This window comes from Ictalurus furcatus, chromosome 6, assembly GCF_023375685.1.
Source record: "Ictalurus furcatus strain D&B chromosome 6, Billie_1.0, whole genome shotgun sequence".
NCBI classification, from domain to species: Eukaryota; Metazoa; Chordata; class Actinopteri; order Siluriformes; family Ictaluridae; genus Ictalurus; species Ictalurus furcatus.
In genome coordinates this window covers 29,758,650-29,776,930 of record NC_071260.1, presented here as the reverse complement: position 1 = coordinate 29,776,930, position 18,281 = coordinate 29,758,650, and the positions used below count along the sequence as shown (strand labels likewise).

Sequence of the window (18,281 nt, the reverse complement as noted above, 5' to 3'; positions counted from 1 at the left end):
AGATTAGGTTTTCTTTCAATTTAAGATGAGCATAAGCTTTAAAGCGTTGGCAAACATTTCAATCAATGCGTTCGATCGATTGCTTTAGCCTTCATTGAACAACGCACATGTCGGCTCTGTGTGGATGATGGAAGTGCTCCCTGAATCCTGCACTAAAAAGCACAATATTAAATAAATTAAAGCAATCAGCTGTAAAGGTAGGTGACTTAGTAATCAATCTAAGTAATATGTGAATATATAATGAAGCTAGCAAATTGGTTAACTGGATTATTTGATGTTTTGCGCGTGGAACACGTGTTGCATATTGATCCATGGGTTTGTAGCATCGAGATGCACCACAGCATTATGGTTCAATGGAAGTTTTGAAATAATAATGTTTACTTAAGTGATTAAAATACTGATTGGATATAGACTATCACTCTGGATTGTGTTAGTACTAGATAACTGGTAAGCCCCAAAACTAGTTATCCTGGACCATTAATTAACCCAGCATCTGGTTTAAGATTGGGGCAAGTTTTTCAGTGTGATTAGTTTTTCAGTTTTTACATGGACAACAATAATCCAATATTAACCTGATTAAGAAACTAGCATGTAAACAGCGATTATTGATGACCTTAATCCGATTAAAGTCATACTCGAAGTAAACACAAATCGAATTAAGACGTGTGGAGTATTCCTGTTTTTTTTTTTTCATCGTGACTTTTTCTTCTCTGTCTAAAGGTTAAGGGAAAGCCTTGGTCATGGGCTTGACTAAGCAGTACCTGCGCTACGTGCCCAGCGCAGTGTTTGGTCTGATCGGCAGTCAGAAGGCGAATGTGGTGTTTGTGCGGCTGAGAGGAGGAGAGCAGGGCCGCTATGTGGCTGTAGGAGCCTGCGAGCATGTCTTCATATGGGATGTGCGCAAGGCTGAGAAGGTACGCATTCAAATAATATTAAAAAGTTCTCATTCTAGGAAAAACTGACCAGTAGAACAGCGGTCACCAGTCCCCTTCCTGATGGTTTCACCTCCAACCAAAATCTAACACACCTAGAAGACGAAGCCTTTATTCATCACATATGCATTACAGCACAATGAAATTCTTTTTTCGCATGCCCCACCTTGTTAGGAAGTCAAGGTCAGAGCGCAGGGTCAGACATGATACGGCGCCCCTGGAGCAGATAGGGTTAAGGCCCTTGCTCAAGGTCCGAACAGTGGCAGCTTGGTGGTGCTGTGTCTTGAACCCCCGACCTTCTGATCACTAACTGTTGAGCCTCCACTGCAGTATGGAGCCAGTAGACACTGTGCTATCCCATAAGGCAACGGGACTGGCACAGAAGAGCTGTCAGAATGGCGGAAGGCAGCACGTCGACACTCTGTCGTAAGTCACATGACAATGACAACATGTCGGATGTAGTATGTCCGGATTGTATACCTACTACACACACATACTGATCAGTACGTACTGTACTGTATGTACGGTACTGTCACAGTACGTCATTTCGAACGCAGCCAGCGTCTTCAGGAAGGATCTCCAGGATCACTGATTTAGAACAATGGTCACCAACCCTCTACCTTGAGATCTACCTTCCTGCTGGTTTCACCTCCAGCCGAAATCTAACACACCGGTTTTAGTTGATCAGGAATTTCTTAAGGCAATGATTAGATAACTCACGATTATATTTGGAGCTAAAGTCTTCATTAAGGTAGATCTCCAGGAACAGGGTCGGTGTCCACTGCTGTAGAAGGTTGATCTGATTGATCTGTGATTCATTTCAAACACTTTGGCCTGTCACAGAATGGTGGATGCTTCATATTCGGAGCTCCTGCGTTTCAAATCGCTTATCTACCTACGGTTAAGCGGTCTTTACTGATATCCATTAGAATGTAAAACGTCACTGTATATTCACGTATGCCACAATACTACAAACCATCATTCGTCGATGTAAATTCATCATGATACGATGAAGTAATCATATCAGCATGTGTGACACAAACATTGGGGTCCATACAGCGTCTAAGACGGAGGGCTGAAAGACCTCCTCTCCTCTCTGTTATACTCGGCGACGTCAGATCACTCAGAACTAAGATGGAGGAGCTCCGTCTTTCCGCCAGATGGTGGTTCGAATATTGGGACTCAAGTTTAATGGTGTTTACGAAAACTTGGCTTCATAAGGATATTCCCAGCTCTCTTGCGGAGGTAGACGGATTCGCTCTCGTTTGGGCGGACAGGAAAGGAGGCGGCAGTGATAGGTAGCTCAGTGGTTAAGATGTTGGACTGCTGATCGGAAGGTCGTGAGTTCAAGCCCCAGCACTGCCAAGCTGCTACCGCAGGGCCCTTGAGCACGGCCTTTGACCCTCAACTGCTCAGTTGTATAAATGAGATAAATGTAAGTCGCTCTGGATAAGAGTGTCTGCCAAGTGCCATAAATGTATGTGAGTAACAGATGGTGCACACAATACACAGTGAGACAGACCGGCTGCAGCCTTGACACCGAATACCTCTGTCTAAGTTTGAGACCTTTTTATCTACAAGGGAGTTTGGTAATGTCGTATCGTACATAGCGTACATTCCCCCAAATGGCAATGCTCTAGAAAATCTAGAGCCACTCTGTGTATATCAGACTGTAATCAAAAACATCTGCAACGAACACCTGGAGCTCCGGTTCTTATCATAGGCGGCTTTAATCGCTGTAATACCTTGCGCCGTTCTTACCAGGCGTTGTCCAGTATGTCACGTGTGCGACAAGGACCAACAATGTCCTGGATAAATGTTCCGGTTGTGTTAATAATGCTTACAATGCTAAAAGTAAATAATAATAATAATAATTTAAATAAATAAATAAATAAATAAAACCAAACCCCCTTTATCGGTTATCGGACCATAATATAGTCCACCTGATACGGACGTTATAGACGTGTTTTAAAATGAACAAGACGAATCAAATGGTCAAGACAAATCGTGTCCTCTCAAGATGTTACTTGGCTTTTTCGGAAAATTTGCTGGACCGGAAATCTACTGGACCGGATGGTATTTGGGCTTCTCTTCTGCGGGTCTGTGCAGAGGAGTTAACTCCAGCATGGTGCCCAATTTTCCAGCAATCATCAGATAACCACATGGTCCGTCTACTACGTAAAAAAAAGACTATCATTACACCTGTCCCCCCAAAAAATCTTGTGTTTTTAGTCCAGTTGCTCTAACTTCTATCGTTCTGAAGTGCTTGCAGAAATGTGTGCTCGCTAGATGTTTGTAATGTTATGTAAACCCGCTCTTTTCAGTTTGCTTATAAGGAGAGAAGAAGGACTGCTGATGCTGCTAATACCGTCACCCGTTTGATTCTTCAACACTTAGACAACTCGAATGCTTACGCACGTCTACTCTTTCAACACACTCCAGCCGTGAACTTGCAAATATTCATCTCAATCCTTTTCTTATTAAACGGCTCTTTTCTTTCTGAGCTAACCGTACCCGGTATGTGAAAGTAAACAACGCCCTTTCTCACGCCAGATCCATCAGTACTGGTGCTCCTCAAGGTTGTGTAAGCTCTCCCATCCGATTTACGCTATATACAAATGAGTGTCTCGGTAGAAACAAGAATAATGACGTCATTAAATACGCTGAGGGCGCACGGGGGCTTAGTGGTTATCACGTTCGCCTCACACCTCCAGGGTCGGGGGTTCGATTCTCACCGTAGCCCTGTGTGTGCGGAGTCTGCATGTTCTCCCCGTGCTGCGGGGGTTTCCTCCGGGTACTCCGGTTTCCTCCCCCAGTCCGAAGACATGCATGGTAGGCTGATTGGCGTGCCCAAAGTGTCCGTAGTGTATGAATGTGTGAGTGATTGTGCCTTGCGATGGATTGGCACCCTGTCCAGCGTGTACCCCGCCTTGTGCCCGATGCTCCCTGGGATAGGCTCCAGGTTTCCCCGTGACCCTGAAAAGGATAAGCGGTATAGAAGATGGATGGATGGATTAATTCTCTGATGACACTGCAATACTAGGTGTGTTAGATAAACGCCAGGATACATTTGAATATCATTCTGAAACGAGCAAATTTGTGCTGTTGTGTGACGGAAATAACTATACTGTAAATGTCAGGTATATTTGACCTGAAAGGATTAGGTGATTACAGTCCAGGGGCCACTCATAATCAGGTGGGTACTCACAAGTACTTGGGTGTGGTCATGGATTGTTCGTTTACTTGGAAAGCTCGTCTTGTTAAAATTGCTATGACGATCGTGGGTGTAAGGGAATATACATCGCGTCAGTCCATATATACGAGCCGTTGGGTTTTAACGTAAGAATGCACAAAGAATAGTGACTGACTCAAGCCATGTTGTATCAGTTATTAACCTCAGGGAAGCGTTGCAGGTTTCCACAATGCAAAAGCGATAGAACGAAGTATAAACTAAACAAAATCCGGACTGATGATAGTGTTTAAGTCCAGGGGTCTGTTCCAGGAAGAGAGCTTGTAAAAGCCCGAACTCGATCTTTAAATTCCGAGTTGAATTAGCCAAATCCTGTGCCTGTGCATTAGCTGGTAACTATTTATTTATTTATTTATTTATTTATTTATTTAAACAGTCGAAAACTACTTGAACGGCAAGGCCAAGTCATTTATTTATTTATTTATTTATTTTTACTGAAGACGTTTTGGTTTGAGATCAGAAGATGAATATGAGAAGAGCGTTTTTATTTCCTGGTATTTATATGTATACTAACTGTATACTATATGTAACTATACGCAGTGCTTTTTTTTTTCTCTCTCTCTCTCTCTCTCTCTCTCTCTCTCTCTCTTCCATACGGTTGCACTCAGCTGGTTCGCTCGTATTCAATTTCACTGTTTTTTTTTTTTGTTTTTTTTTCTTCCAGGTTCTAATTCTTGCGGGTAAGAAGCATGAGGTGACGTATCTCTGCCCTTCTCCTGATGGTATCCACATAGCCGTGGGTTATGAGGATGGCGGCGTGCGCATCTTCAGCCTTTTAAACGGCGAAAGCAACGTCTCTTTTAACGGACACAAATCCGCCATCACAGTCATGCATTATGACGCACTGGGAGCGCGACTTGTTACCGGCTCCAGGGTGAGCGAAAAGATATTGTCTGATTTCGTCCTGTGCAGAATTGTTACCTCGCATCTATGACCCTCGACTCGATGAAAGCAAATAATATATTCCTAGAGTGGCGTTTGAAGCTGTTATGCTAAGACGATGCTCGTATTTATTTATTTATTTATTTATTTCTGTAGGACACAGACGTGATTGTCTGGGACATAATAAACGAGTGTGGTTTGTACAGGCTGAAAGGACACAAAGATGCCATCACACAAGCTTTGCTCTTAGAGAAGAAAAATTTGCTCGTCACAAGGTCGGTCAGGCTGATTTTTTTTTTGTTTTTGCAGTAACTTGAGGTCAAGGGTTATTGCATTTCATTACATGGCCAAAATTAAAAAAAAAAGAGAATTGCGTAAGTGTTTTATGCATTTTCATAAACATCTTAAATTACTGGTATTATTGCCCTCTTTTACCCCAGCTCAAAGGACAGCTTTGTAAAATGGTGGGATCTGGACACGCAGCATTGTTTTAAGACAATGGTGGGCCACCGCAGTGAGGTGAGCAGAATTACTCCATAGTACCTGTCCGAAAGTCAAACATAATCACACTTCCTCCATGTTCGAGATCATGTTAGTGTCAGAAAAAAACTTGTGTATCCTAGTGTAAAGTCCGTCTAATTATTTTGCTGTGTATATGGACGGTATATCGCCCTGTATTAGGAGACGTGAATGAGGACACTGTTGGTTTTGTAGGTGTGGGGAATGGTTCTGTTGAATCAGGAGAACAGGCTGCTGACCGGCTCTGCTGACAGTGAACTCCGAGCCTGGGACGTCGATTACCTGGAGGAGGTAAGCACGCAGCCCTCGGGTCATAAGTTATAAAATCAAGTGCGTCTTAAATCGTACCACGGGGCTTACTTAGGGTTAGGGTTGGTACGCTTTATGGAAAAGACAAAACATACGGTGTAATATTATATGAACTAGCTGTAAAACAACCACAAGACATGGATTATCCACAACCATACAACACAGTAGGGCAGGGGTTCTCAAACCCGTCCTGGACCCCCAGCACTGCACATTTAGTATGTCTCCCTTATCTGACACACCTAATCCAGGTCTCGCAGTCTGTACTAATGAGCTGATGAGTTGAATCAGGTGTGTTACATGAGCTAGACATATGAAATGTGCAGTGCTGGGGGTCCTTCAGGACAGGTTTGAGAACCCCTGCAGTAGCTGCTTTTCTTTCTTATATAACTTCTTACGTTTAGTGTAAAAGTTGAATTATTGTTGTGTAGTATTTATTTTATACAACTAAATAGAGTGGCAGTAATTCTGGAGTTGACTGTACAGGTGCTTCTCAAAAAAATTGAATATCATGGAAAAGTAAAAAAAAAAAAAAAAAAAAAAAAATTCAAAAAGTGGAACTTGTATATATTCTAGATTGGTTACACATAAAAAGAAATATTTTTTTTTGTTTGAATCTCGATGATTACGGCTTACAGCTCACGGAGATCGAAAATCCAGTATCCTAAAATATTACAATAAAGAATTTATAATACAGAAATGTCGACCTGAGAAGACTCTAATCAGCGAATTAACTCGAAACACCTGCGACGGTTTCCTGAGGCTTTAATCTCTCGGTCTGGTTCAGTACACACGACCACAATCACGGGGAAGATGGAAGACAATTTTGCATTTCATTTGGAAATCAAGGTCCCAGAGTCTGGAGGAAGAGTGGAGAGGAACAGAATCCAAGTTGCTTGAAGTCCAGTGTGAAGTTTCCACAGTCAGTCGGTACGTTTACATGGACAACAATAATCCAATATTAACCCGATTAAGAAACTATCGTGTAAACAACGATTATCGATGACCTTAATCCGACTAAAGTCATACTCGAAGTAAACACAAACGGAATTAAGACGTGTGGAGTATTCCTGTTTTATTCGCATTATCGACGTGCGTTACAGACGCGTACACACCTTAATCACACTATTAACGTCGTGTGGGAGTTTTCACCGCATTGTGCGACGGGACACGTACACACACGGCGGCGCTCAACCGTTTGACGGCAAACGAGAGCACGGCTGCGTCCCAAACCGCGTACGTACCTACTACAGTATATAGTAGGTGAAATACATGTATTTCGGCTACTACGTAGTAGGAAGTGAAATACACGTATTTAGGTAAGTACGCGGTTTGGGACGCAGCCCACGTCTTCACGCAGTCGTCTATTTGCACGTATAGCATGACAAATAATTTACTGCACTTGAAGCTTTCGTAAAATTAAAAGTGAAACACACAAAACTGTATACGGTACCATAACGAAGACGAACTGTATGTCGATACGTGAAATTCTGGAGGGACGTCGGACGGCGTTGCGCGGTGACATAATGACGTGTGCCGTTAAGCCATCTCTGTTCTATAACATGAAAAACCTGAACATGAAAGGAATATTCTAAAAGCGACTCATGTAAACACCTTAATCGGAATATTGTCTTATTCAGAATAAGGTCAGTAATTAGATTACTGCTGTCCATGTAAACGTAGTCAGTGATGATTTGAGGTGCCGTGTCATCTGCTGGTGTTGGTCCAGTGTGTTTTCTCAAGTCGAGAGTCGATGCAGCGTCTACCAGGAGATTTTAGAGCACTTCATGCTTCCACCTGCTGACCAGCTTTATGAGGATTCTGATTTCCTTTTCCAGCAGGACTCAACATCTGTCCACAGTGACAAAACTATATTAGTAACTGGTTTGCTGACCGTGGTGTTACTGTGCTCGATTGTCCAGCCGACTCGCCTGACCCGAACCCCATAGAGAATCTCCGAGAGACACCAGACCCGACAATTCAGACGAGCTGAACGCCGCTATCAAAGCAACCTGGGCTTCCAGAACACCTCAGCAGTGCCACAGGCTGATCGCCTCCGTGCCACGCCGCATCGATGCAGTAATACCTGCAAAAGGATTAAAGTCCTGACAGAGTATCGAGTACATAAATTAACATAATTTTCATCAGGTCGACATTTCTGTATTATAAATTCTTTATTCTAATATCTTGAGATACTGGATTTTTGATTTCCGTGAGCTGTAAGCCGTAATCATCAACGATTAAAACAAAAAAGGCGTGAAATATCTCACTGCATGTGTAATGAATCTACAGTATATGAAAGGTCCACTTTTTGAATGAAATTACGGAAAACAAACAAACTTTTCCACGATATACAATTTTTTTTTTTTGAGCTGCACCTGTATGTAGCTGCAATGCTGAAATATGAATAATGTGTTAAATCGAGGCTGATTCATTGTAGTATTACTCCATCTCTCTTCAGGATAAAGAAGTAGGGGAGCCACGGGAGAAGAAAGGAAAGAGTTTCCTTGATCATCATGATGATGATGATGACGATGACGATGATGAAAACGAAGGACCTAATGAAGAGGCAGAAGATGTAATATCCCACTGCTTGACATAAATGGCAGTCCTACTTAGTAACAAATTCAGATAATAACAACGGCTACTTTGCGATATTTAAGCATTAGCTTTCTCTTGTCTTCCTACAGAGAATCCTCAGCTGTAAGAAAGCCGGCTCCATTCTGAGAGAAGCCAGAGATCGGGTCGTGTCCTTGATTGCCGATCCCAAAGCCAAAGTCCTGGCGTGCCATGTACGTATTTTCCGTGATTGTGGATTTTAAATATGAAGGCTAGTCACCGGTAAAATATCTGGTTTTGGATTCATCCCATCAATTCTATCCGTAGGGCCTTGACAACACTATGGAGATCTTTGCTGTGTTGCCAGAGGAAGAAATTCAGAAGAAAATGGAAAGAAAGCTGAAAAAGGCCAAGAGGAAGGCCAAGTATGTAACCGGTTAGAATTTAGAGCGTGAACCCAATAAATAAATAAATAAATAAATAAATAAATAAATAAATAAATCAGCCACGACGTCCTTTAACTTATTGCTATCTGGCGTTTCTGGGCCAGGTCTCAGGATAGCAGTGCTGATGTAGCAGATATAGTCGTGGAGCGAAAGCTGACAGATGAGATCCAGAAGCTGGCCAGTTTAAAAGCCTCCTCTAAGATCAGGTCAGTGCACTTCAATATTAAATGGATTATACAGACTCGTCCTGCCCGACGTTCTCATATTTTATAGAGTTCTATATGTAATCTGTTTTGTTTCTTTTCTCAGGTCGGTGGACTGCCTTCTGTCTCCTAACGGCGAGATGAAAGTGGCTCTGTTGCTGCAGAATAACACAGTAGAGGCGTACAGTGTAAAGACAACAGAGAAGAACCCGACAGGCACCAAGACGTCTCGTCTCACCCTGGGTGGCCACCGCACAGACGCCAGAACGCTGTCTTTCAGCTCAGACAACATTGCCATCCTGTCTGCCTCTGGAGACACTGTTAAAGTCTGGAACAGGTCAGTCTGACGACATCTAAGGCATGAACTTAAGTGTACTTTGCGCTCAAATAAAGCTGATTGTGCATCATGTGCACATTTAGCTTTCTCTTTAAGCTTTGCGTTAGTATTCTTAGGTGTTTAACGGGAAATCTTTTCTGTCCCAGGGCCACTTTGCAGGTGATCCGCACCATGGCGTGCGAGTATGCACTCTGCTCGCTGTTCGTACCCGGGGATAGACAGATCATTGTAGGAACTAAGGTAGATCACGACAGCTTTTTCATTTGATTAGGAGAAGTTGAGTGAAGTAGGATTGTAGATTCCCCTGTTTCAGTGCCTCTAATAGTCTGTCTTTCTTTCACAGAGTGGAAAGATTCAGATTTTTGACTTGGCATCAGGCAGCCTGCTGGAGACTACAGAAGCTCACGAGGGAGCTCTGTGGTCCATCTGTCTCTCTCCCGATCAGGTACTACAGTAGATTGATTACTACGGCAGAATGCCTTTAACCCTCTTACCCCTAAGTTCCCACAGTATTATGTCCCACAACCCTACATTCCCCAGAGAAACAGCACGCCAACCCTGAGTTCCTGGGCCAAAATCAGCATTTTAATTTGAACATTTTTAGGCCTTGAAACAACTTATAATAATGTATTTGTGTAATATTACTTTGAAAATGAAGCAGTTCAGTGTTTTTACTAAACTCAGAGCACAATTCTTAACTAGAGAAATGACGAAAAAATGCTCGCTAAAATCCTTCTACTCATTTAGAAGTACCATACGAGCATCAGCGTGGTCAGTGCCTTTATAAATAATAAATAAATAAATGCATTTTAGCGCCAAAAGTCAAGTTTCTGGTGATGATCAGACCAGCAGGTAGTGTTTTCACGAATGCACAGAAATGGTCCCATTATGACTCCAGACCCCTGCAGTGTCAGTCGCACTGGTTGATGCTGAAGATGAAGACGGATCAGGGTCTGAATCAGGAGAGTTTGCGTCTCTATCGGTTTCGGTTTCAACATCGCCTGAACTTTCACTGCTGTCACTATCTAGAATCCTCGCTCTCGCCTGGGTAACTGTGTATGTTTTCTTTTTTTTTTTTTTCACTGTTTTAGATGTACCTGTGTTCACTGTAGGTGTAACTTTAGCTGGAACACGATTAGCTTTTCGCTTTGGCATTTTTAGTTCACTTCTACTAGTACACCAATATTCACGCTTGGATCAGCTTCATCGTAATGCCGGCGTAAAAACGTAATCACGTCGTGACGTCATGACGTCATCAACCTTCCGGGTCAAAAAATAATAATTAAATAAGTAAGGAATCCTAGCAGAGTAATGCCGGTACACCGGCCTTACGGGGATAACGTTTACACTGTAAAACCGCTATATCGGCCTTACGGGGATTTGGCATAGACGACCAAGCCGGTATGTCGTCCTTACGGGAATAGATCAAAGACGGGCAAGCCGGTTTTTCGGCCATACGAGGTAAGAGGGTTAAAGGTTACATATGGATTTTTAATTGCCGAACGGATTCTCTGAAGTCACCGAGATCCTATTTATTCCTCATTCTGCTGCTCGATGTGAACGTTAACTGAAGCTCTTGACCTGTATTTGCATGATTTTATGCATTGCACTGCTGCCACATGATTGGCTGATTTGGATAAGCGTACGAATGTGCACGTGTTCCTAATAGAGTAGGCCGTGAGGGTACATAGGGTATTATAAAATGATCCACTGTATGCCCGAATTGAGATTAGACCTAAAAGTGAACTACTTGCGTATATAATAACAGATTTTATTACTTTTTATACTTAATTACAAAGAACATAACGTATAAAGACACATGACCAGTGTTAGGTAAGTTACTCAAAAAAAGAAAAAAGAAAAGAAATCCACTATAGATTACTAATTCTTACTTTAAAATTATAATCTGATTACTGCATGTAAAAAGTAATCAGATTACTCATTACTTTACTTTCACGTTACTTTACAAAAATACACTAGAAAAGTGAAACTCGGAAGTTCTTTCAGTAATTTCAACGCACGTTAATGTATGACATGATCAAAAAAAAAGTCGGATTTAGAACTACCAGACTGATAAAATATAAAACCTTTCTAACTAGGCTAGTTCGGTGTCGCTAGTCAAGGGGAAGCACAGCTAAGCTATCACTGTATGGGTTTAGCTGCTACAGTGCCATGTAGAGTACATTATCCACTTTCCTTATGTTCTGCTCATATCATGTTCACGTAAACTGGAACTCATATCGACGTTTACACACCTTGTTTTCCTGCTCAGCATCCGAGGATGCTACTGTTTTAATTTCAACACCTTTACTGGTTTAACTAAAAATAAAGTTGACGTATATCCATTTCCCCGTCACACTGACCGCGAGCTAGCGTTTAGCAGGAGTGAGAGACTGTCAGCCAATAAGACACCATGCCCATCAGGATGCCAGCACATTTTGTCACACTTCTAAGGGGCAATGGTGGTTTAGCGGTTAAAGGCTCTGGGTTACTGGTCAGAAGGTCGGGGGTTCAAACCCCAGCACTGCCAATCTGCCACTGTTGGGCCCTTGAGCAAGGCCCTTAACCCTCTCTGCTCCAGGGGGCGCTGTATCATAACCCTGCGCTCTGACCCCAACTTCCTAACAAGCCGGGGTATGCGAAGAAAAGACTTTCACTGCGCTCTTATTTACATGTGATTAATAAATATCATTATACTGTAATTGATAGACATGATAATATGAGGAAAATATTATTGCACGCGCTTATCATTTATGCAAAAATGCTAACGTGTGTGTATATGTGTGTTCAGAGGGGAATTGTAACTGGAGGAGCTGACAAGATGGTGAAATTCTGGGACTTTGAGCTCATAAAGGACAATGAATCAGGAGCCAACAAGTGAGGAAGACTATGTCTGCAGACCATAACTCTTCATGTGTTTTGTTAATGAAGGGTCGGTGTATGACTGCTATGTGTATATTGCTGCAGGAGACTGACGGTGAAACACACTCGCACGCTCCAGTTGGACGAGGACGTGCTGTGTGTGCGCTTCAGTCCCGATCAGAGACTTTTGGCAGTCTCTCTCCTCGACTGCACTGTGAAGATATTCTACACAGACACGCTAAAGGTATTCCGAAGTCCAAACGAACGCTGTTGATGCTTCTGTGTCAGTAAAGTCTAATTACATTGGGGCGGTTATTCTTGTTGTGAATAATGGCACACTGATTGACCGATCTGTTTCTTTCTCTAGTTTTTCCTGTCTCTGTATGGACATAAACTTCCCGTGCTGTGTTTGGACATTTCACACGTAAGTTTTTTCCCGTCTAACTGTCCTATACGGTCAGGGAACTTCTTATCATGGTTTTCTGTATTCTGATTGGTCAGAAGGCGTTGACTAATTTTCTATAACAGGCGGGTCTGACGATAGCGGAGGCAATCAAGACGAATCGCAGGTTTATTAACGCACTCGTCGTAACGTTATCGTCTCTGTAGTATTCGTTAAGGTGAAGTTTCCATCCTGGAGAAGTTCTACATGAAAGAGAGGACTCTTTGCGCTCTGTGGTGTTTTTAGTAACATGCTGCATTTTGTTTTGAGTGGGGGTGGGGGAGAGATTGGTATCACGCCACCCGTTCGTCGATTATTTTCCTATAACAGCACGTTGTGTTTGTTTTGTTTTGTTTTGAATTCTGTATGTGTTTTATATCGTAATGGACCCATCATGGATATTGCATTTGAGGAAGAATGATGTATGAGTGATCATACATCACCTCTAGTGGACTACACATGGGACACTTACTCACAAACAGCAATATATACAGTAAATATGAAGAAATGTTCATTCTGTCATAGCGTAAAAACAATTTGCCTGCAGTTATGTGTAGTAAAGATATTCCTAATACAGAGGAGTGGGAACCTTGACTGAACTCGCATCCTGTCAACGGAATAATGAGGACGGTTTTCTGAAGTATCCACGATAACTACAGCGTGTGTTGAATATCGTGGGAAATTGTCAAATCTGTAAGAATGTTGATTCTGAGTGCACTCCGGATTGTTTTCATTGTGTTTTAGGATAGTGCACTGATAGCCACTGGATCAGCAGACAGAAACGTGAAGATCTGGGGTCTGGACTTTGGTGACTGCCATCGTTCGATGTTTGCACATGATGACAGGTACTCGATGTACCCTTCTGTTTACTGTTAGAATAGCTGTTCAACCTAAAAGACCTGGCTTTCCTACAACTTATAGGAAGGTACATGTCTGTGCTGTCAGATTCTACCATAAGTGTGGTCATTTCCTTCCTACAATCTGCTTTTAGTTAGTGCTTAGTTTTTGTTTTTTGTTTTTCTGGTGTTTTGTTCATCTGCTGTATTGGTGAGAATTCACAAGATGACGATGATGTCATCCCAGATGGTTAATATTTGTCTCCTTCTCTCTTTCCCTTTCTTTTTTTTTTCTCTCCTTCCTTTCCAGTGTAATGTTCCTTCAGTTTGTCCCCAAAACCCATCTGTTTTTCACAGCGGGAAAGGACAGAAAGGTCAAACAGTGGGACGCTGACAAGTTTGAACACATCCAGACCCTGGAGGTGATTATTTTCTAACAGAACAGACCATATATATATATATATATTTTTTTTTTTCCGTATGCATGTGAGTGAGGTAAATGATCGTGCTGATGGTTACAGGGTGAAAATACAGGCTGGTGTTGACTTTAGGGCTAAATGCGTGATATAAACGGAACGCAGTCAATAGGCAGCAAAGGTTAATTGTATTATGCAAGCAGAATATTTTTCCCTTTAAGCCTCAAGTCAATACAGAAATGGAAGAAAACACACCTGTTCAGACGCCTCATTATACTTCTTGACATTTGACTTCCGGGCCTTGTTCCTCAGGGACACCATGGGGAAGTATGGTGCCTGGCCATCAGTCCCAGTGGAGACCACGTTGTCTCCTCTTCTCATGATAAGTCCCTCAGGCTTTGGGAGAGAACCCGGGAGCCTATCATTCTAGAAGAGGAGAAAGAGATGGTGAGTGGATATAGAACAGCTGGGGAGCTTGGGAACCTGCTAACACCACATCGTCTCGCTCACGATAGCAATACACTCCTCTTTTCTAAACTACAGCATTTAAAACGGCACGTTATACAGCAGTTCAAATAATGATTCATTTTTTGTAGTATGTCTGAACAGCTCTGAAGCACCCGTTCCAAAATTTTCACTTTATTCTGTATATCTGACTCTTCCCAGGAAAGAGAAGCAGAATTTGAAGAATCTTTAGCCAAAGGAGATGAGCCAGTGGTACGTAGTGGTCTTGGTCCTTACAGATTGCTTATCTGTTTCGCTTACTTAGGAATACGAGCGGGCGGAACACTGATTCGATTCTTCCTGTTTGTTCCAGGTCCCCGGCGAGACCAAAGGCGAGGCCGAGCCCGCAGGAAAGAAGACTATAGAGACGGTCAAAGCCGTGAGTTATCCAGCCCTTATGGCTACTTCTGAAGATTAAATCCCTCTCTCTCTCTCAATTGTTTTGAGTAATTTCTCAAAACATAATCGTTCCAGGCGGAGCGTATAATGGAGGCACTGGAGCTCTACAGAGAGGAGAGCAAGAAGCTGGAGCAGCACAAGGCTGCTTGTGAGGCAGCAGGGAAGGAGGTGAGGAACGTCTTCAGTACTAAAAGCGACTGGGAGTGTGATGTCATGCTGCGAAGATCCACCATGCTATTGGGTTAAAAACAGTCCGGGGATGTTCAAGCGAGATATTCAAAACGCAACGAAAATATCGTTATTTTTCAGATTTGGGGCCATTATGCTAATTATATTTAAAAATAGATAGTGGAATGTAATTTAAAAAAAATTTTTCCCTATGCAGGGCGCACGGTGGCTTAGTGGTTAGTACGTTCGCCTCATACCTCCAGGGTCGGGGGTTCGATTCCCACCGTGGCCCTGTGTGTGCGGAGTTTGCATGTTCTCCCCGTGCTGCGGGGGTTTCCTCCGGGTACTCCGGTTTCCTCCCCCAGTCCAAAGACATGCATGGTAGGCTGATTGGTGTGTCCAAAGTGTCCGTAGTGTATGAATGGGTGTGTGAGTGTGCCCTGCGTTGGATTGGCACCCTGTCCAGGGTGTACCCCGCCTTGTGCCCGATGCTCCCTGGGATAGGCTCCAGGTTCCCCGTGACCCTGAAAAGGATAAGCAGTATAGAAGATGGATGGATGGATGGATGGATGGATGGATTTTCCCTTTGTGGATTAAAAAGCAGTATCTCCAACGTCTCTGAGATGAAACACACACTGAAAGACTTGGCTTTTACTTGCCTCTTTTATTCCTTTAAATAAGCAAATTAAATTTGCAAGCTTGTTAGACACTCACTCTCTCTCTCTCTGTCCGTTTCACTGGCTCCGTTAACAAAGTTTTACGGTTATTTATATTCCGTCGCTTGCCAGCACGCAGTTTGAATCACTAGTGCTGCTACTTTCATTTACTGTGTTCACTGAGTATCTCGCAGATTACCCGATCTGGAAGGGCCGTTCTGCTCTAGTTTGCCACTGCATGATTTAAATCTGTAAAATAGATCTATATGTGAATTCTATATGAGCTGTAACTCACTGATCTGCTTCTGTATCATTACTCAACCCATGCACTGTTGGATGTAAAGCAAGAGCTCTTTCCATTTGGAGCGTTCGCACAGTGTTTGTTTATCTCTCACAGCCAAAGCGGAATGTTTACATCCAGCGATTATATGGAGTAGAGCAGCGTAACCTCTTTTTCCACTCACGGCGCGCTTTGAAAACGTCCAAAAATTTGTGGCACCCTACACAAACACTAACGCTAGACAGCGTGCGCCACGAAGTCGATGGTCCGGATGCTTTTCTTTTAAGAAATCTGTGCGTATTCTTTTGCACCACACACGCATCGTCACACGCTAATTATTAGGATACAAACACACGCATAGTGATACTGACATGCTGCTGAAAGGTCGGCGGAGGGGGTCGAGGTGGAGGGAATTATTATGTGTGTGTGTGTGTGTGTGTGTGTGTGTGTGTGTGTGTGTGTCTGTCTTATAATTTCTCGGTCTGTGCTATTATTTCAGACATCCGATATTTATCGTATCATATATATGAAATGTTTATACACATTTTAGAAATGTTTGAAGGATTTTTACACGCCACCCCTGCTCTCATGGGAGCCCTGTTGGGAAACACTAGATAATGAGAGATAATGTGAAGAAGGGGCCTGGTTTGACATTATGACATATCAGTCCCACAATGCAACATGACACAACACTCCTCTCGGAATATTAAACTAGGCTCTGCACGTTGCACTTTGCACTGTTTATCTCTCTTGCCAATTTCCTCATATTTCCTTACTTCATCAGCCGTCATTTTATTGCTCGATTTTCCCGTTGCTCTTTGATTACTCACACACTTTTCTTTTGCAGTTACCTCCACCGGCGATGAACCCAGTTCTCGTGGCTTATGGACGTATCTCAGTAAGACAACACCATTCTCTAGAAATTCTTGAACTGCATACAGTACGTGTTTCTGAAATTTTTTATCGTGATTCCCTTAACGCCAACAAAGAACCAGCTGTGTATACTAAAAGCACTAGTTACACAGAGACTGTCTGGTAAATAAAAGTTCCCCAGTCATTTCTGTAGCACACAACGTTGTTGACTTCCTTGTCGGAGTTCCTGTATTTGTTCTATACTAACGGCTTCTTATCTCCCGGCCCACAGCCTTCTCAGTATGTTTTGGATGTCATAAAGAAGGTCCGGTCCAGGTGAGAGAACATTTCCCACTCCAACACGCTGTGCTGCCCATCTTAAATGTTTTGCATCTCATCAAACCGAAAAGCGTTTCCTAGTGTCCGTGCACTCGCTCAGCTTTTACCTGATGAGCGTTAAAGAGTTAAAAGTTCAAATGTAAATATTCTCCAAAAAAAAAAAAAACATTTTAACAGAAATCACTTAAACTAAATACAAAGCTTGTGGTCCACCTTTAATGGATATTTAAGGAAGTCTAATTGTATCAAAGTTCTCCTGCTTGTTCATATGCACGTGATTTAAAAATGTGGATTTAATAAACAGGCCACAGGGGAGAAGAATTTAGGATTTATTATCAGTATTTTTGAATGCATTTGGATGATTTATAAATCTGTTCTAGGACTTTCTAGGAAGTAAATGTAAATCCATCTTCAGGATTGAATATTTGTTGACGCACGTATTTATAAATGAAGCCGGAAGTGTAAATCTTCTTGAAGATTGTAGTCGACGTCGTGCGTGTATGGCTTATCGTGCATCTACGAGAAATGCTAGTTACTTTATGAGGTATGATGAAACACCTTTTCTGTGTTTCAGCGAGTTGGAGGTGTCTCTACTGGTGCTGCCGTTTCCGTACATCCCTGATCTGCTCTCGCTCTTAAACACCTACATACAGCAGGGCCTGGAGGTGGAGCTGGTCTGCCGCTGCCTCTTCTTCCTGCTCAGGTATTCAGACAGACCTGTTTACACAAAGTGGCTCAAATTGGAAAGCGGAAACGGTGTTTCCTGGACTTTTATATTGCTGATGAAATCGTTACGTTGTTCATCGTGAAATAAGGATGGAAATTATACCAGAAATGCACTATAAACGTAGCGATACAACGCAAACACAAGCGATTAGATGTAATTCTTTGTTGAGAGAACTTCCAGCCCACGGTCCTGCAGCCGGCGTGTGAGCTGACTCGACCAGCCCCTTCACTTGGAACAAAAACTGATCATCCTTAACTGTTCTGGAATAGAAATATTCATTTGAAATCACTGTTACCAGTGATTTTTTAATTTTTTTTTACATGATCATTATTATTATTTAATTCTGTGCAGCTTATTAAGAGTTCA

At 42.5% G+C, this 18,281-nt stretch overlaps 1 protein-coding gene across 1 annotated transcript in view; it reads left to right on the top strand.

The window, feature by feature from the left end:
• Nucleotides 1-93: 93 nt before the first annotated feature.
• The window catches only part of wdr3 (WD repeat domain 3), a 19,249-nt gene continuing 1,061 nt past the window's right edge, over nt 94-18,281 (top strand). The window contains exons 1-25 of the mRNA XM_053627555.1: nt 94-197; nt 721-914; nt 4,847-5,056; nt 5,221-5,339; nt 5,505-5,583; nt 5,779-5,874; nt 8,351-8,467; nt 8,580-8,681; nt 8,776-8,873; nt 8,999-9,100; nt 9,204-9,434; nt 9,581-9,674; nt 9,778-9,879; nt 12,226-12,311; nt 12,402-12,540; nt 12,664-12,720; nt 13,483-13,583; nt 13,885-13,996; nt 14,303-14,437; nt 14,657-14,707; nt 14,808-14,873; nt 14,969-15,061; nt 16,845-16,895; nt 17,142-17,185; nt 17,763-17,891. Coding sequence (XP_053483530.1) covers nt 741-914; nt 4,847-5,056; nt 5,221-5,339; nt 5,505-5,583; nt 5,779-5,874; nt 8,351-8,467; nt 8,580-8,681; nt 8,776-8,873; nt 8,999-9,100; nt 9,204-9,434; nt 9,581-9,674; nt 9,778-9,879; nt 12,226-12,311; nt 12,402-12,540; nt 12,664-12,720; nt 13,483-13,583; nt 13,885-13,996; nt 14,303-14,437; nt 14,657-14,707; nt 14,808-14,873; nt 14,969-15,061; nt 16,845-16,895; nt 17,142-17,185; nt 17,763-17,891 — 2,588 coding nt within the window. The 5' untranslated portion in view covers nt 94-197; nt 721-740. The remainder of the gene's footprint in view (nt 198-720; nt 915-4,846; nt 5,057-5,220; nt 5,340-5,504; nt 5,584-5,778; nt 5,875-8,350; nt 8,468-8,579; nt 8,682-8,775; nt 8,874-8,998; nt 9,101-9,203; nt 9,435-9,580; nt 9,675-9,777; nt 9,880-12,225; nt 12,312-12,401; nt 12,541-12,663; nt 12,721-13,482; nt 13,584-13,884; nt 13,997-14,302; nt 14,438-14,656; nt 14,708-14,807; nt 14,874-14,968; nt 15,062-16,844; nt 16,896-17,141; nt 17,186-17,762; nt 17,892-18,281) is intronic.